This window comes from Dendropsophus ebraccatus, chromosome 1 (genome assembly GCF_027789765.1).
Source record: "Dendropsophus ebraccatus isolate aDenEbr1 chromosome 1, aDenEbr1.pat, whole genome shotgun sequence".
Taxonomy (NCBI): Eukaryota; Metazoa; Chordata; class Amphibia; order Anura; family Hylidae; genus Dendropsophus; species Dendropsophus ebraccatus.
In genome coordinates, this window is record NC_091454.1 from 78,419,234 (window position 1) to 78,437,079 (window position 17,846).

The 17,846-nt window shown below is 43.4% G+C and overlaps 1 protein-coding gene across 1 annotated transcript in view; it reads left to right on the plus strand.

The window, feature by feature from the left end:
* LOC138783023 (dynein axonemal heavy chain 3-like) overlaps positions 1-17,846 on the plus strand; it is an 877,176-nt gene that overhangs the window by 583,195 nt on the left and 276,135 nt on the right. The window contains exon 44 of the mRNA XM_069957145.1: positions 16,207-16,426. Within this exon, the coding sequence (XP_069813246.1) occupies positions 16,207-16,426 (220 nt within the window). The remainder of the gene's footprint in view (positions 1-16,206; positions 16,427-17,846) is intronic.

The window sequence follows — 17,846 nt, forward strand, 5'->3', positions numbered from 1 at the left end:
CTTATTTTTTCAGATAGTAAAATAAAAAAAAAGAAAAGTGGATCCATCTGAATCAAGCAGTTAATATATATTTTTTTTTAAAGTCAGCAGTATTTCATAAATGGGAAAGATCATGCTTTAGTCCCACTTGTAGTCTGAACATTTCACCAGACCAAGCGGAACCTCATCTCTCCTGTATTTAACCCTTTAAAGACAGAGCAATTTCGATTTTTGAGTTTTCATTTTTTCCTCCTTGTGCTTAAAAGGCCATAGCAGTTACATTTTTCCACCTAGAAACCCACATGAGCCCTTATTTTTTGCGCCACTAATTGTACTTTGCAATGACAGGCTGAATTTTTTCATAAAGTATACTGCGAAACCAGAAAAAAAATAAATGTGTGGTGAAATTGAAAAAAAAAACAACGCATTTTATTTGGGGGGTATTTGTTTTTACGCCATTCGCCGTGGGGTAAAACTGACATATTATATATGTTCCTCAATTTGTTACGATTAAAATGATATATAACATGTATAACTTTCATTGTATCTGATGGCCTGTAAAAAATTCAAACCATTGTTAACAAATATATGTTCCTTAAAATCGCTCCATTCCCAGGCTTATAGCGCTTTTATCCTTTGGTCTATGGGGCTGTGTGAGGTGTCATTTTTTGCGCCATGATGTTTACTTTCTATTGGTACCTTGATTGTGCATATGCAACTTTTTAATTGCTTTTTATTACAAAGCACAATTTTGCACTTTGGGATTTTTTTGCGCTTACGCCGTTTACTGTGCGAGATCAGGAATGTGATTAATTAATATTTCGGGCGATTACGCGATACCAAACATGTTTTTTTTATTTATTTTAAAATTTTTATTTATAACCTGGGAAAAGGGGGGTGATTCAGACTTTTATTAGGGGAGGGGGCTTTTTATTGACAACAACACTTTATTTATTTTTTTACACATATACTAGAAGCCCCCCTGGGGGACTTCTAGTATATACACTCTGATCTCTCATTGAGATCTTTGCCGTATAGATATAAAGCAAAGATCAATGAGATCGTCACTCGCTTGCTTTCGGCTGCTGCAGCTGAAAACAAACGAGTGCCGAGCCGGGGATGGCACCATCTTAGAGAGGTCCCCGGCAGGCATCAGGTACAGAGATTGCTCCTCTGGGACAACGTCCAGGAGGAGCGATCTCACCAACTAGACACCAGGGAAGTGCTGCAGCCGGTAATCGGAGGCAGCTGTCAACTTTGACAGCTGCTTCCGATTACCTGATTAGCGGGCATGGCGATCAGACCGTGCCCGCTAATAGCCGCGGTCCCGGGCTACATGGGGCACCTGGAATCGCGGCGGTTCAGAGCGGGGTCGCCGCGCCGCCCCGTTCTGAAGCCCCTTACTGTCGTTAAGGGGTTAAACAAGTTTTGATTTGTTCCGGGATTTATTCTTCAGTAATGCTGTTGTACAAAGATTCAAATCAAGGTCAGTAGGGTTACCTCTTCTACTGTTAAATTTTAAAGGGGTGCCAAATAGGCCGGCTCACTGTTTCCGCTATTTGATGATGTAGCCACTGACATCAGCCAATTTTTAATCAGCCTATGTTTTTACTGAATGCTAAAATTTTTGGTGATGACATTTTGCTGCTTTTGAGTAAAGACGATCAAGTACACGAGAATTGAATCATACTGGCATTAAAATCAATATTTTAAAAGTCATCTACTTTTCTTGTGGACCCTGTGAATAGTGATCAAATGACAGAATCCGGCTTACTACTTTAAAGGATTTGAAGTATCTTGGCACTTACGTTTCAAGACAGCCCTTGGATTATATTAGATTAAACATTATTCCTCTAATTAAAATAAACTAAGGGATTAAGCTAAAGCTCGAAGACAGCTCCCTGTGTCTCCGGTGGCATGGTCTATTTTAGTTAAAATGGTATGCCTTCCATTAATACTTTACTATTTAAAATTCACCTATACGTTCTGCAGAATTAATTTTTCATACATTTGATTATATAGTGAGAGGCGTCCTATGGTGGAGGAAAAGCTTACAGTAGAATTAGATTCATTAAAATTTTCCCTTGACTCTGGTGGTATAGCATCATACAATTTTAAAGCCTATTACTATGCATCAAAAGTGCAACATTAAATTAGGTGGGAATATAGTATATTGAGACACACCAAAGGATATTTTTTAAAACTGTCTTTGTTGCCTATAGCCAACAATCAGAGCTCACCTTTTATGTCTTAACAAGTGCTGGTAAAATGAAAGCTGAGCTCTAATTGGTTACTATGGGCAGTATAGACAGTTGTACTGTCAACTGAAGAGTTTTTTCCAGTGAACTTCAACAGGGAAGTCAAATTCTGCCAAAAAATATGCAGCATATGGACTTACTCTTAGACAGCTATTAAATATCTCCCCCACTGTGTTAGAAGCAGCTTCATCACCATTATTTTAGTATATATACTGTTCTTGAGGCTGGTCTTTAAAATAAGATTAATAGAAGTTGATCATTGGTCCCATGATTTACATAAATTGGATTACATATATTCCAGGGGGTAGTACATATACTGTCAGGAATGTGCAGTAGCCTGGTGTGAACTGGGCCTGGTGTTTGCTTTTGTGTGACACACCCGATTGCCTCTCAGCATCCGGCAATGCAGGAGTAACTCAGAGCTCTGCAAGTCTAGATTACTGCAGCTGATCAAGTCTTTTGACTGACTTGTTCCTCTGCATGCCTGGAAGATCAGAGCGCCAGTCAAATGGGAATCCGGACCGGGCTCTTGATCCTCATAAAAGAAAGCTGAGCTAGCCTCTCAGCGCTGGCTATTAAGGTTCACACCCTGATTCCAGCTCCCCCTGTCTATTTCTGCGATCCCCGTTCCTAAGCCCTCTGCTTGCTTGACCTATTATCTAACCTCCCGCCTGACCTTTGACTATCCGATTGTTTGCTGATTCTGTACTGCGTTACCTGTTTGGTTTTGGACAAACATTTTTTTTTTGGTTCAGACAAACATTTTAGGCTCCTCATTCCAGCACCATCCTATTTTCTATACAAAGTCCTCATGTGTATTGCTTCACACAGTTACATTGCTCCTCTGTACCCCCATGTATGCAGTTAGCCCCACTTTGAGCCTCCCACTAGTAGCCAGGCCCCTCTATTTTCCCATATATTATTATGCCCCCTTTGTTCCCTATATATTACTGGGCCCCCTTCTGTGTTTCCATTTAGTAATAGGCCTCCTGTGTGTTCTGCCCCCATACAGTATTAGGTCACTCTTTTATGCCCCCTATAGTAGTTAGGTCCCTCTGTGTGCAATATAGTTTGACCCTCTCTGCGCCCCATATGCTCTCTTTGTGCTCCCATATAGGCTTCCTCCATAACCCCACATAGTATAGGCCCCTTTGTAGCCCCCACATAGTATAGCCTCCCTTTTGAAGCCCCCACATAGTATAGTCCCCTTGTGTAGCCCCCCTTAGTATAGACCCCATGTGTAGCCCCCATAGTATAGGCCCCTTTGTAGCCCCCATAGTATAGGCCCCTTTTAGCCACCATATTATAAGCCCCTTTTTAGCCGCCACATTATAGCCCCCTTTGTGGCCCCCCATAGTATAGACCTGCTGTGTTGCCCCCAAAGGTATAGACCCCCTGTGTAGCTCCCCCAACAGTATAGACCCCCTGTGTAGCCCCCCCACAGTATAGACCCACTGTGTAACCCCCAAAGTATTGACCCCCTGTGTAACCCCCCCACAGTAAAGACCCCCTGTGTAGCCCCCCCACAGTATAGACCCCCCTGTGTAGCCCCCCCACAGTATAGACCCCTCATAGTATAGGCCCCCTGTGCAGCCCCCTTCATAGTATTAACCCCCTGTGCAGCCCCCTCATAGTTTTGACCCCCTGTGCAGCCCCCCTCATAGTATAGACCCCCTGTGTAGCCCCCTCCCATAGCATAGACCCCCTGTGTAGCCCCCATTGTATAGACCCCCTGTGCAGCCCCCTCCATAGTATAGACCCCCTGTGTAGCCCCCCCACATAGTATAGACCCCCTGTGCAGCCCTTCCTTATAGCATAGACCCCCTGTGGAGCCCCCCTCATAGTATAGACCCCCTGTGTAGCCCCCCCCCCCATAGTATAGACCCCCTGTGCAGCCCCCCCATAGTATAGACTTCCTGTGCAGCCCCACCATAGTAAAGACCCCCTGTGTAGCTCCCCTAATAGTATAGACCACCATGTGCAGCCCCGCCATAGTATAGACCCCCTGTGCAGCCCCTCCATAGTATAGACCCCCTGTGCGCCCCCCCTTGTAGTATAGACCTTCTGTGCAGCCAGCCCCCCCATAGTATAGACCCTCTGTGCAGCCAACCCCACATAGTATAGACCCCCAGTGCAGCCAGCCCCCCCATAGTATTGACCCCCTGTGCAGCCAGCTCCCCCCCATAGTATAGACCCCCTGTGCAGCCAGCCCCCATAGTATAGACCCCCTGTGTAGCCAGACCCCCCCATAGTATAGACCCCCTGTGCAGCTAGCCCCCATAGTTTAGATCCCCTGTGTAGGCCCTACATTACAGCATTTATGTGAAAAATTAAAAAAACAAAATACACTCCTGGCAGCTTCTCTTGTAAGTTCAGTGAGCTTCCGGGATGCCAGCCCCAGCCGGAAGCTCACTGATGCAGCACCGCGGCATCCGGACTTCTCCTCTCTACTGCTCGGCAGCTGACATGCGACGTGATGACGTCACATGTCAGCCGCTAGCGGGAAAGAGGAGAAGTCCGGACGCCGCGGTGCTGCATCAGTGAGCTTCCGGCCGGGGCCGGTGTCCCGGAAGCTCACTGAACTTACAAGAGGCAAGGGGGGGGGCTGGGGGGCATATGCCCCCCCCCCCCCCGGCCTAGCCTGCCCCTGCTGCGGCCCCCCCGGATTGGCAATCGGCAGCCCAGCGGGCATTTGCCCGGTCTGCCAGATTACCAATCCGGGCCTGACCACAACCCCCAGAGCACTGATCCCCCCGACCAGCCCCTCCTAATGAAAATCAATGGCCACAGTGCTCCAAATCGCTGGGTTAGTCTAAGGATATAACTATAAACTACATGCAAACAGCATTAATGATGAAGGTAAGAAACATTATCCTTAGCCCCCAAGCACTCTGTGGTGCATATTAGCAGGCTGTGAAAGTAGGGAAAGGCTGTGTTCTTACACTATGGCTGCCACATGGAGACAAAACTATTATCAATAGCTAAATAATTTTGCGCTGGTAATACATAAGTGTTACCACCCAAATCATGCAACCATTGAAAGGTGTGGTTTCATTCATGTGCAGCAGTTGCAATGTAGAAGACCACGCAATTGCTATGGGGCCCTGCCTCCATGGTACTAGCTGCAAGTTCATCTTGCACATATGGGCAAGCCCCCCTCCCCTAGGCTGCGCTGACAGTGGCTCTCAGGCTCTCACAGCGCAATACCCCCCCCCCCCCCCCCCCACACACACACACACACACACACACTCAGAGACCATCCCTTTCTCCTGGGATGGTTCTTGCAGACCAACTTCACCTTGACCTAGGACAACACTTAGAGTGGCTTTCTCTTGACACTCAGAGCACCATCCAAGGGTGGGAAGGGCAGTCTGTAAGAGCTGTCCCAGGAAAGAGAGGGATGGTCTGTGAGGGGCGGGGTGTGATGTTCCACTGTGAGAGCCTTAGAGCCAGTGGGGGCATGGGGGGTTGTCTGTAAGAGCTGCTCTGACCGCTGTCAGGGGGAGGAAGTGCTGTCACATACACTGCTCTCTAGACACTAGGGTTCTTGGGGCCCATACTGATTTCTGCTAGCTATGCAGCCCCATGAATCCTAGTTATGCCCCTGTATGCACCCTAAGGGTTATCCAAGCATGCAATCATGTAGTCATTAAAAATCTTAAGAAAACCTAGCCAAACAGCAAGTATCAGTACGGGTCAGGTCTGATAGACAGTTGGGTGTGATACAGATGATTAGACAGAACGATAACAGCCAGTTGTCAATGCATCCATACATTTCCAGTAGGAATAACAAAATGCTTCAGAATTTGTATTTCATGGATGGTATAATTAGTTATATTGGCGGTTGTATAGTGGTAGTAAACACTTGTTTCTGAATAAAAAGTACACCTGTCCGTGATGTGCTTGCAAAATAAGCTTGCATTGAATGTTGCTATTTTGTTTGGTATATGGGAGACAAGATTGTGTGTAGGGTGGTGATGTTTGTCTGTCAGTGCTGCTTGTTAGTTTCAGCCTGGTGGTTCTGGCAAGCAACTGTTTGGGTCGCTTGCCAGAAGTGGCAGGCATGGCTTGTCGATGAGGTGAGCATCTAGGGAAAGACACATGTGGCTTATGGTGCGTTTACACAGACAGATTTATCTAAAAGATTATTGAAGCCAAAACCAGGAATGGATTTAGAAAGAAATCTTATGACCTGTTCTCAGTTTATAGTCTGTTCCTGGCTTTTGCTTCAATAATCTTGAGGAAGAGACTGTGTGGTCCTCAGCCTGAATGCCTGTCACTGTGTTACCCTGGTCACAGCAATTTAAGAGGTATGGGTAAAAGTGTACGTATAAGAAGATAAAGTAAAGATGTGTTTGGCAGTAGAAGAATTGTCCTGCTGGCTTTTACATCTAGGACATGGCTGGAACTCCACCTGCTCTGAGATAGATGTGCTTTTTGAACGCCTGGAAACTGCACTTGTGAGAACTTTTTGTGCTCCCGGGCCAGAGTCAAGACTGCAGGACTGGTACGCAAGTATAGGAACATTTGGTTGTACTGTTTGAGACTTAATGTCATTCTTAAGTTCCAAAGTGTGATGTATATGACTTTTCTTGCATGTGCAGTCTTATCTTATAAAAGCCGTTTTAAGGTCCCCGTACACCTTAAAATTTAGATGGATGAACTCAACGCCTGTGGCAGATTTGGACGTCAATCTAAGATGTAAGAGGCCGTCGTTCCAACAGATGATGTTGATTGTGATAGGTGTTGTCCATGATGGAAAAATTATAGCCTACCCCTTTCGTTAGACAGACATAAGCAACAGCAGTAGCTGCCATGCTGAACATTTCTGTGTATGGGGAGAACCGGCATCAGGCCCCATTCACATGTCCATGTCAATTTTTACTGTCAGGAAATCCTGATCAGGAGTCCTCAAACGGCATCAGGAAAGTATCAGAATTTCCTGACAGTAATCTGTTTTTACCTTCAGGAAACCATCAGGAAATGCCTTCAGGATTTCCTGATGAGAAAAAGAAATGTTTTCGATTTGGTTTATTATGCCAACATGCCAACAAGTACCCACATCGCCTCTTCCCTTCTTGTGCTGTGCCCCCTTACCCTATCGTGTGCCATACCACTGTGTCCCCCTTATGTTCCGTGCCACCCTTATGTGCCGTGCTACTGTGTCCCCCTCATGTGCCGTGCCACTGTATCTCCCTCATGTGCCATGCCACCGTGTCATCCTCATGTGCCATGCTACCGTGTCACCCTCATGTGCCGTGCCACTGTGTCATCTTCTAATCTGTTGCAGAACTACAACTTCCACTATGAACTGCAAATAGGACATTATGGGAGATGTAGTTCTGCAACCTGGATGACCACAGGTTTCAGAACTACAACTCCCATCATTACCTATCAGCAGGGCATAATGGGAGTTGTAGTTTTGCCATCTGCGACCATCCACTAACGAAATACAACTCCCATCATGCCCTGCTGACAGGTAATGATATGAGTTGTAGTTCTGAAACCTTTGACATTCAAGGTTTCAGAACTACAACTCCTATCATGCCCTGCTGACAGGTTACAATAGGATTTGTAGTTCTGCAGCCTGGATGGCCACAACTACAACCCCCATAAAGACCTGTGAGCAGGGCATGATGGGAGTAGTAGTTATGCAACCTGGATGGCCACAGATTGCAGAACTACAACTCCCATCATTACCTGTCAGCAGGGCATGGTGGGAGTTTTAGTTTGGGGGGGGGGCGGTGATCTCTCTGATTGTATGTGTATGGGGGCCTCCAGTGGAAGCCACCAGTATTGTGGACCAGCAGGGAGTGATGCAGTATGTGATGTCCTGGATGCTGGAATTCATGGTTGGAAATTTTTAACATTATCATAGTAACTTTGAGTTTAGAAATAAATGTCAACACAGCCCTATAGGTATTATTGTTTTCTCTGTAAATTCTTGACTTGTAATATTGCTAGACAATTTTTTTGCTGTCTTATCTCTTGGCTGGTGTTTAATGGGACTAGGGTAACAGAGCTAGGGCTAGCAGCGATTTACAGCTATGGCTGTCTCATCATAAAACTGATGTTTTATCATAATCTTAATATGTAGGTCATAACAGTGTTGAAGCCTTAGAACACCAGAGGGCCCTCTGGTGGACTAGTCTGATACTGAGGTATGTTTTATGCATGGCTGTTTTTTATAGGATCAGGAAAGACTTTCCCAGTCTAAAAGAATGTGATCCTTTTATGGTCTTAAAGGGGTGGTCCAGCATGGGGGCACTTTCTGGGGGGACCGGGAGGAGGTGCCTGAAATAATAGACGTCCACTCACCTCCCCGGTTCCAGTGGCGGGTTACTCATCTCGGCGCTCCGGTCCCCGGTTCCTGGCCGCTTCCTGGTGTCTGACGCCGCCCGAGACGCTACGTCTCAGGACCACTCAGCCACTCAGTGAAGGAGGCTGGATCCGAGCGGATTTCAAACGGATCATGCCTCCTTCACTGAGTGGCTGAGCGGCCCTGAGACGTAGCGTCTCGGGCAGCGTCAGACACCAGGAAGTGGCCGGGAACCGGGGACCGGAGTGCCGCGATGAGTGACCCGCCGCTGGAACCGGGGAGGTGAGTGGACGTCTTTTATTTCAGGCACCTCCTCCCCGGTCCCTCCAGAAAGTGCCCCCACACTGGATAACCCCTTTAATATTAAAAATGTAATATACATCTTATGCTCATAGTCAAAATATGATCATATGTGCAGAACTGTAGTGTGAAAGGTGTATGGAGTTGATTGACTATTCGGGCTCTGGCCAGGGATCTAGGTTCAGAGGGGGCCCACAACCCCTTAGCCAGAGGACTTTTTAAAGTTTAAATATTGGGTGGGCAAAAGAAAACAAATGATGGCAAGTAATAAATGTTTCTAAAATGCATGACAAAATTTTGGGGAGTCTAGATCACTCCACATTCACCGTTGTAGTCCTATCGATTGGGCTTATTAGAAAATCATGACATGCTTATTGCTCTTCCTAAATCGAATATATAAAAATAAATAATATTGACCCTATATTTCTCTCGCCGAATGAGAGAAATCCTCTGTTGGTAAGATCTTACCTGCGAATTTGAGGGTTACTTTTTATAAATAAATCATAGAAAGAAGATATTTGTCCATTTCTCTGATCTTGTGACTGCAGTCAACATTTGCTCCCTACATACTAAATGATCACCTTTAATATAAGGTTTTAAGTGCAATATTCTGTGCTCTCTATCATGTGAGTTTTTGCTATTTGGTATTCATACGCTGTGCGGCTATGCTTATGAATGCAGTTGGGCAAATTAATCCAAGATACTGATTTTCTTAGCTAGAATTATTCACACACTCACTTGGGATCCCTATGTTCTTAAAAGTAATATGTCACCCTGCATCCTCAATATAACTCAGTACATGTAGATTTCAAGGATTTGCAAGCTGCCAACATTTTAAATGCCTTTTTATTTGCGCTTAATTTTAATTATATATATTAGTCTTTTTTTCTTTCTAGTGTTCATGATTGTTCCCTGTGTTCCCAATGATAGCTTTTTTATAGCCTATGAATTTCTCCCATGGTACATATTAGTTTATGAATATGTAACAGATGTACAAGTGCACACTGGGACAAAACCATTATAGCCAAACAACCATCAGTACTAATGAGCACCCGACTAAAACACTTTTTTCCATCTGCTTGGAGAGTGCACACCTGTGGCATTAGGTTGCTTTCAACATTAGAAAAGTAGGATATGCAAAATCTTCTAGGATGTGTAATCTTCCCCTATAATATGTTTTGACACAATCTCTCACAATCTATGTAAGTAAACACTATAACATCAGTTATGACCAGCAGCAATGTTGAAGCAATTTTCCTGTCTGAAAATTGTATTTTCATGTTTTTTATAATTGTATGAACTATGGCATGATATAATTAGAAATGCGTAAACTTGCTGAAAGATTGGGTTCGCATGAACTCGAACAATCGGCATTTGAATCACCCAGCCTAAGGATGCAGCACGAGGACCTGGAAAACATGAATACAGCCATAGGCACTATGCTACAACTATTTCTAGTATTTATAATTATTGGGGGGAATTTTCACTTCTAACTTTCAGCTATCCCTGAGCTAATGAGTAGAGACTAGATGCAATAATGTCTTAAGTACACAAAAGAGGTGATCCTGCTCTCCTACATCTCTATAGCACACCCTTGAAAGCAGCAGCAGTAGCTTGGAAGACTGGAGGTCATTATAGAGCAGTGCTGAGCAGTGTTAACTCTGAATCCAGCACTGAGGTGAAATAGAATGCACACTACAAGCTATAGCTTCTACACAATTTATGCAAACTCACACACACAAACAACATACAGACTATGGGGGGGGGGGGATTTATGAAGACCGGTGTACTTGTAACGCCGGTCTTAACTTAGGACACGCCCCCTTTTCCTCTGCTAGATTCATTAAGAGACACACACCTCTTAATGAATCCGGCCCGCTGCACCAAAACCAATTCCATCAGGTCTAGACTCGGATCGTGATTTTACACCTGACCACACCTCCTTCCGCCTTTAAGCCCCCCCTCCACCCGAGTTCCCTCTGCCTACCCATCAAGTGAGCGGGGGATATGGCCTGCGTATGCCAGGGGGAAGGTGCAAATCTGCACCTTCTCCCTGGCAAACGCCTCGGGTGGACATTTCATAAATATCGCCCTATGTGTTGTCCTTGGTATGTTTTGAGAAATAACCTACCCCACATTTTAACCAACTTTATATTTCATGTCTTGACACTCCTTAGGGCTTGAAATTTAATGTAAATGAAAGTAAATGTGTTCTTTCCCTTCACTGAAACAACCATTTTTGGCTATGTATTTTTTTTTTTTTCAATTTTGCTATATTTAGGCAGATTCTCTTTTCCATCCTCCTATTTTAATGTCAGTTTTTAAAAGCATCTAACATTTTTAACATACAGTAGTTTACAACTTAAGCCATGTATATTGTTCATTAGTCTGTGCACACTCTCATTGATGCAATATTATCTATTCAAATATTTTAATGTAATTGGAATAATTGGCCTGTTTATAATTTCAGTACATTAAAGAAATGAGTGCTATTAGTGAAAATATTATCGTTATTATCTATTAAACATCTAGCTCAGAACTTGCCCTGGTGCCCTTCTAAAATAGTAAGCAGTGTGTCTGTGTACGTAGTGTGTCTGCATTAACTAAGTTAGCCGTGCATGCACTACATTATATGCCCATTAAAAAAATATTAAAATTAAAAAATATATATCTTAGATGATGCTTGTTTATTGTTGCAAGTCCACAAGCCCTGTTTGTAATGATGCCAAAAGTTCGCTAGACTGTAGAATCAGGTATAAACAATAGAAGAAGTGGAAACGGCACTCACCATGGCATGTTCAAAGCAATCCAGCTTTATTAGGCATTAGAGATAGCCTCAAAGGAGAGTTCGTCAAAGTGTCACTAAGCCACAAAACTGCAGTTACCTGTCTCCTCTCCCCTGCTACCTCTAATGCAAAAAAAAAAAAAGCAGGATTACTTTGAACACTCCATGGTGAGTGCCGTCTACACTTCTTCTATTTTTGTACCTGCATGCGGTTTTCTTGGACTGAGCACTACTGAGGTATTGATCTGGGGGTCAGATGTCGGTATCCTGTAAATAGAGAGCCGGGCAGTGCCATCTTCTTTTTGCCTTCTATAAAGTATACTGTAGAATCAGGCTTCAACTTTAGAAAACACATTTTCTAAGTCCTAAAAATAGCAATACCCAGCAACAAAGGAATCATACAAGCTCATAAGTAGCAGAAATCCATATGTCTCATCTTTCTCTTCCCTGAGAGTCGGGATGTCACCATACACAATAAATGGTTGGCCGGCCCTGAGTCAGATTCTGCAACTCTGCAAGTCAGCTTTAGAAAAACATGGTCACTTTCTTCCAGAAACAACACAATTCTTGTCTCCAGTCCAGGTTTGGTTTGCAAATAAGCGCAATTTACTTCAAAAGTTGCAAAACCCCATCCAAACTGGAAACAAGAGTGGTGCTGACTCTGGAAGAAAGTGGCCATGTTTTTCTAATGCTGGATAACCCCTTTAAGGTTTAATCAATGTCCTAGTCTCCTTTACAAAAGAACTTGTAGCACATTGAAGTGAATTAATTTACATACAATGTAGTTCCTCTCAAGTCTTCCAGTACGTATCAGCTGCTGTATGTCCTGCAGGAAGTGGTGTTTTCTTTTCATTTTGACACAGTGTTTTCTGATGCCACCCTTGTTTGAGACAGGAACTGTCCAGACCAGTACAGGCTTTCTATAGGGATTTTCTACTGCTCGGGACAGTTCCTGTCTCAGACAGAGATGTCAAAAGAGAGCACTGTGTCAGACTGGAAAGATTACACTACTTCCTGCAGGACATACAGCAGCTGATACGTACTGGAAGAGATTTTTAAATAGAAGTAAACTACAAATCTATATAACTTTCTTAAACTAGTTGATTTGAAATAAATAGATTATTGCCGGAGTACCCCTTTAATTTAAAGATAGCACTTTTGGGATGTGTTTTTTTTGCATGAAAAACAGTACATGCCTGCAACTAAACATTGCTTGCTGTTTGCTATAATATTATGTAAACACCTGACTGCATGTTTTAAAATATTTTCTTGAGCAAGGATAAGTGATTTGCAACTTTCAATAAGGCTTTAATGGGTAAAAACAATAGCTATAGCTGTGAACTACAGTAAATTGTAATACCGTTGTGGCTTACATTTTTAGTGAAAAGCTATATAGCGCTAATGATTCACAATGTCAGGGAAGGTGCCTGGCGTATGTTCAGGGTTGTGGATTTTTGAGATAAGGTGCAGAGAAGTATTGTAGATTTGATAAGAAACAGTTGACTGCAGAGTTTGGCTCATTAATGTGATCCTAGTTGATTAGCACCTAATGCACACATATTAACCTAAATCTGCTTCAATTGTATGACCCCTGATTGTATGATGTGTAGTAGTTAACCTACTGTCATTATGGTCAAAAGATAACCCTTAGATGTCAGATAATCCTTCCTGAGATTAAACTTTTTATAAATACAATAGATTCCTTGACATTAAGGTGTTGGGTCAGAGGCAGAACTACTGCTTAAAGCGACTCTGTACCAACAATCTGACCCCCCAAACCACTTGTACCTTCAGATAGCTGCTTTTAATCCAAGATCCGTCCTGGTGTCCATTCAGCAGGTGATGCAGTTATTGTTCTAAAAAATAACTTTTAAACTTGCAGCCCTAGGGGAGTATCTGTGCCCTAACTTTGCACCACCCCTCCGTCCCTCCTCTCCACCCTCTTCCTCATTAGGAATGCCACTGGAACAGTGCCTTAACGATCCAGCCCATGTGCCGTGCTAACACAGCTGATAAATAGGAGACAATCTGCCTGGAGCATTCCTAATGATGAGGAGGGCGGGGAGGAGGGACAGAGAGGTTGTGCCAGCCTAATGCATACATAATCTAAGCCCCGGCCATTGAGCACGGGGCTGCCAGTTTAAAAGTTGTTTTTAGGACAATAGCTGCATCACCTGCCCTCAGGAAAAATCTTGGATTAAAAGCAGCTATCTAAAGGTGCAAGTGGTTTGGGGGGGGGGGTCAGATTGTGGGTACAGAGTCACTTTAAGCATCCGTAGAGGCTGCTACCGGGCCTGCCACATCAGGGGGCCCGGTGATCTGCTTAGCCCTGCAATGTTTTTGGTTAGCTATTTAGGACCCTTGTCCTGAAACTGGCTAAGACCATGTTCACATGGCGTAAGACACCAGCCTTTCCGTGACCCTGCCTGGTCACGGAACGGCCGGTGTTAGAGATGATCATCCCAGCCGGTTCTGCAGTACTGGCCAGATGATCTTCACTGCTGTTCAACTCAGATGTTGGTGCATCCGTGCGCACCTGCATCCGAATTCACCACTGCAAACAATGGAGTGTGCGGCCGGAGCTGCACACTCCATTGTGTGCACTGACAGGTTCATTGCATAGCGGCCACAGAAAAGTGATGTGTCAGTTTTTGTCTGCGCCGCTAGGGATCCCAGCCGGACAGTATACTATGTGTATACACTACAGTCGGGATTCCCTCAGCTGCAGCACTATGTGAGTTCTGTAGTAATCACGGCCGTTGTTGCAAATCAGCAACAACGTCCATGATTACTACTAAACTTAGGTAGTGTGAACATAGTCTAACCCGGAAATAGTGTGCTTTACGGACCCCTTTGTCTTTTTCCAGCTGTCAATCAAATTTCACTCTTTGTAGACAAAAAAGGTGACATTTATAAAGAATGGCGTACAAGAATGCTAGTCTTATATAAAGCCTCGCCCCCAGTTTCTTGGACTGATTTACTGGCAAGGCAGGCAACTCTTAGTAAATCCTCCAGCCCTGCTTTTGTCACTCTGGAGTAGTGGAGGCTAATGGGAGTTTCCTCTAATCTCCATCTCCAATCCCTTTACTTGAACACAATAATGACATGCCACACTAAATAAGTGTATGTTGCAGCCAATGGCTGCATGATATAAATGATAGCATGTACAGTACATTGCCAGCTCATGGTATAAAGGCAGATTTTATCATGTGAAATTTGCCATAGGTGTTGGGCTCACCGCAACACCATGCTAGTCTGTACAACAGAGTTTTAGCAGTCAATGTGCTAAAAGCAGCATAAACGCTGACCATAAAGGCCCTGACTCCAGGCAATGAAGTCTGTTTTTGAAATGTTAGTACTCAACATATCAAAAAAGTAACAATCAAAGACTAAGATGAATCAAATAGTTTTTTTTTTTTATTTGAAAGAATGCCACAGTGCCAAGTATAATACTGGGCCCAGCAAGCCTGCTGCTATAGGCACAAGTACTTAAGAGGTAGCACTTCTCCTTTACAAGGTGCTTGCTCTTTTCGATAGGAATGAAAAAATGAAGGTAAGTAATATCAGCTTCTGTAAAGGTATATCATAAAATGTGGCAGCATTATATTCTTCTCTGCTATCACTAGTGTTTTAGCAATGCAGGCTCCCAAGCTACAAGTGACACCATTGTGAGCCTAGAGAAATAATGTCAATAAGGTGCATCTCCTAGATAAACAGGTAAATGCGTTACTCAGTTATATTACTGGACATATGAGTTACATGCAGACTCAGCACACAAATGGATACTGTAAATGTATAATAAATTGTAATGCCATTTAATAAAGCTTTCTGTGCATGCTGAATAAGATTTACATATTATGAGTTACCGTTAAAGGCTACTTCCTCTTCTCCCAAATCAATCCATAAAACCAATGAAAGCAGCAGAGTTTCCCTTTGACTATACCGGCTTAATGACATTGTGATGATACAGGCCGCATACAGATTTCCTATAATAAAATGATTTTTATAGACAACATCCAGCTTCAGCTATTCCTGCTGTACTTAAAAATGCACATACATTTTATATTCCACAATTTTCTGGAACTGTTCAGGCTTGCATGACCCCCCGCTGTGGGAAAGAAACATAAAAACGACAACAGGCTCAGTATATGAAATGCCCTATCATTCAAATTCATTTTGTGTTCCATTTTCTGCTATTGTTAGAAGATTCTGTTCACTCCAACATGATATTAGGAAGAGGAGGAAAAAAAACTTTCTTTGTTGTATGTTTCTGTTTGCTCTTCCAGGAAATGTCCATCACAGTGATTTACTTCTAGCACCTTTTTAAAGGAAAGCAGTATTTCATTTAGAATATAACCTATTCTCCACAGTTGGTGGCAGTCTATCATCTCTGTCTGACAGCATGTGAGATCTAATCCCCTGTTCATCTTTTGAAGACCTGAAAGCTTGGTCCACTGTAAAATATTATGACTTATGAAGTCTTTATTAATACAGTATGCCTGTGTAATTTTTATATGTAATGAAAATCGTTCTAATCTAATTCAATGATTTTATGTATCATGCAGGAAAGACACAAACCTGATCAAAATTGAGGATACATCAATTGTTCTAGCCATGGCGCCTTCTGCTGGTGGAAGACATGAAGTTACCCCTCGGCTTCTCCGTCATTTGAATATTCTTTCTATAGATGCATTTGATGATGAAACAATGAAGAGCATATTTCAGCCAGTTGTTGATTGGCATTTTAAATGTGGATTTGACACTTCTCTTAAAAGATACTCCAGAGTAAGAACTTTATTTATTTGTATGTCCAACATATGATGTAAATATTAAATTGGTGTATAAATTTTTAAATAAATGTACGGAGTAATTCAGTTACTATGGATGCCTTGTGTTGAGGCTGATGCTCTGGACAGGGCTGTATTTACCACTAGGTACCCGTGGTCCGGTTCCTACAGCAGCACCTTGCAGGGGGCAGCAGCAGGGAACAGGGGGAAGGGGGGACTTTTTTATTTTTATTTTTATCCCACCTCCCGTTCAGACTTGCCAGTAAATCATGGTGGTGGTGGGGGGTTATGGTGGTATTGGTAAGGTCGGGTATGGCAGTGTTATCCTGTCACATTATGGCGGTGTTGTTCAGGTCTGGTATGGCGGTGTTATGCAGTCACAGTATGGCGGTATTGGTCAGGTCTGGTATGGCGGTGTTATCCAGTCACAGTATGGCGGTATTGGTCAGGTCTGGTATGGCGGTGTTATCCAGTCACAGTATGGTGGTATTGGTCAGGTCTGGAGTGGTAAATGTGACGCCTGGAGCTATTTCCTAAAAAACTACCAATGTGGTGAGAATTCCCTCAGAAAATATGCAGGCTGTAATCATTGATTCAATGTGGAAATGTGCTTATGTATGCAGTTAAAAACCATGAAAAACGTGATTCATACAATGTTTGTACATGTAGAGAAATGCAGGTGGCCGAAACCAGGCTTCCGTTCCTTTCTCTGTAGTCCTGTTCTGTTACCAGAATTATTGACTTCGGCTGCATGTGGTGACATACAGTAAATGTGGTAACGCGGCCTAAGACTGATCAGATATCAATATGATGTTCAGAAACTAGAAAATCATGATGCTAATTGGTGAGTAAAGATGGGGTGTTTTCAGGTTAATGCCTAGGGCAGTGGCAGCTGTTAATACGGCCCTGGTTCTAGATAATACAATACCAAATCCGAAGTATTTAAAGTGAATTAGTCACCCCCAAAATGTCATGAACTGGCGGCACCTGGGCATCCATTTTTATTGAAATTAGCACCAATACCTGGTAAAGCTGTGTCTGTCTCTTTGGAGCAGGGTCTAGGGTGCCCTGGGCATGCAATCCTGCTATAAATTTCATGCCACCTCTTTTGAATATTCAGCAGCAAATAGGGCTCAGTTTATCAGCAAGCCCTGCACAAATGTCAAGCATGTTCAATGTATGTGCCAGGATGAAGGCCATAGTTACAAATGCTCACCACACCACAAAAGGACTTCACAACGCATGCATGACAGTGCTCACTGACATAAGCTGAGCCCTGCTTGTTGTTAAATATTCAAAAGAGCATGTATAATTAAACAGCAGGTTACCTGTACCCTAGGCCTGTCTTAATGACACTACTCTAAGATAAAAAAAAAGTGTTATTTGTCACATAGATGCACAGGTTCCACCACTTCATA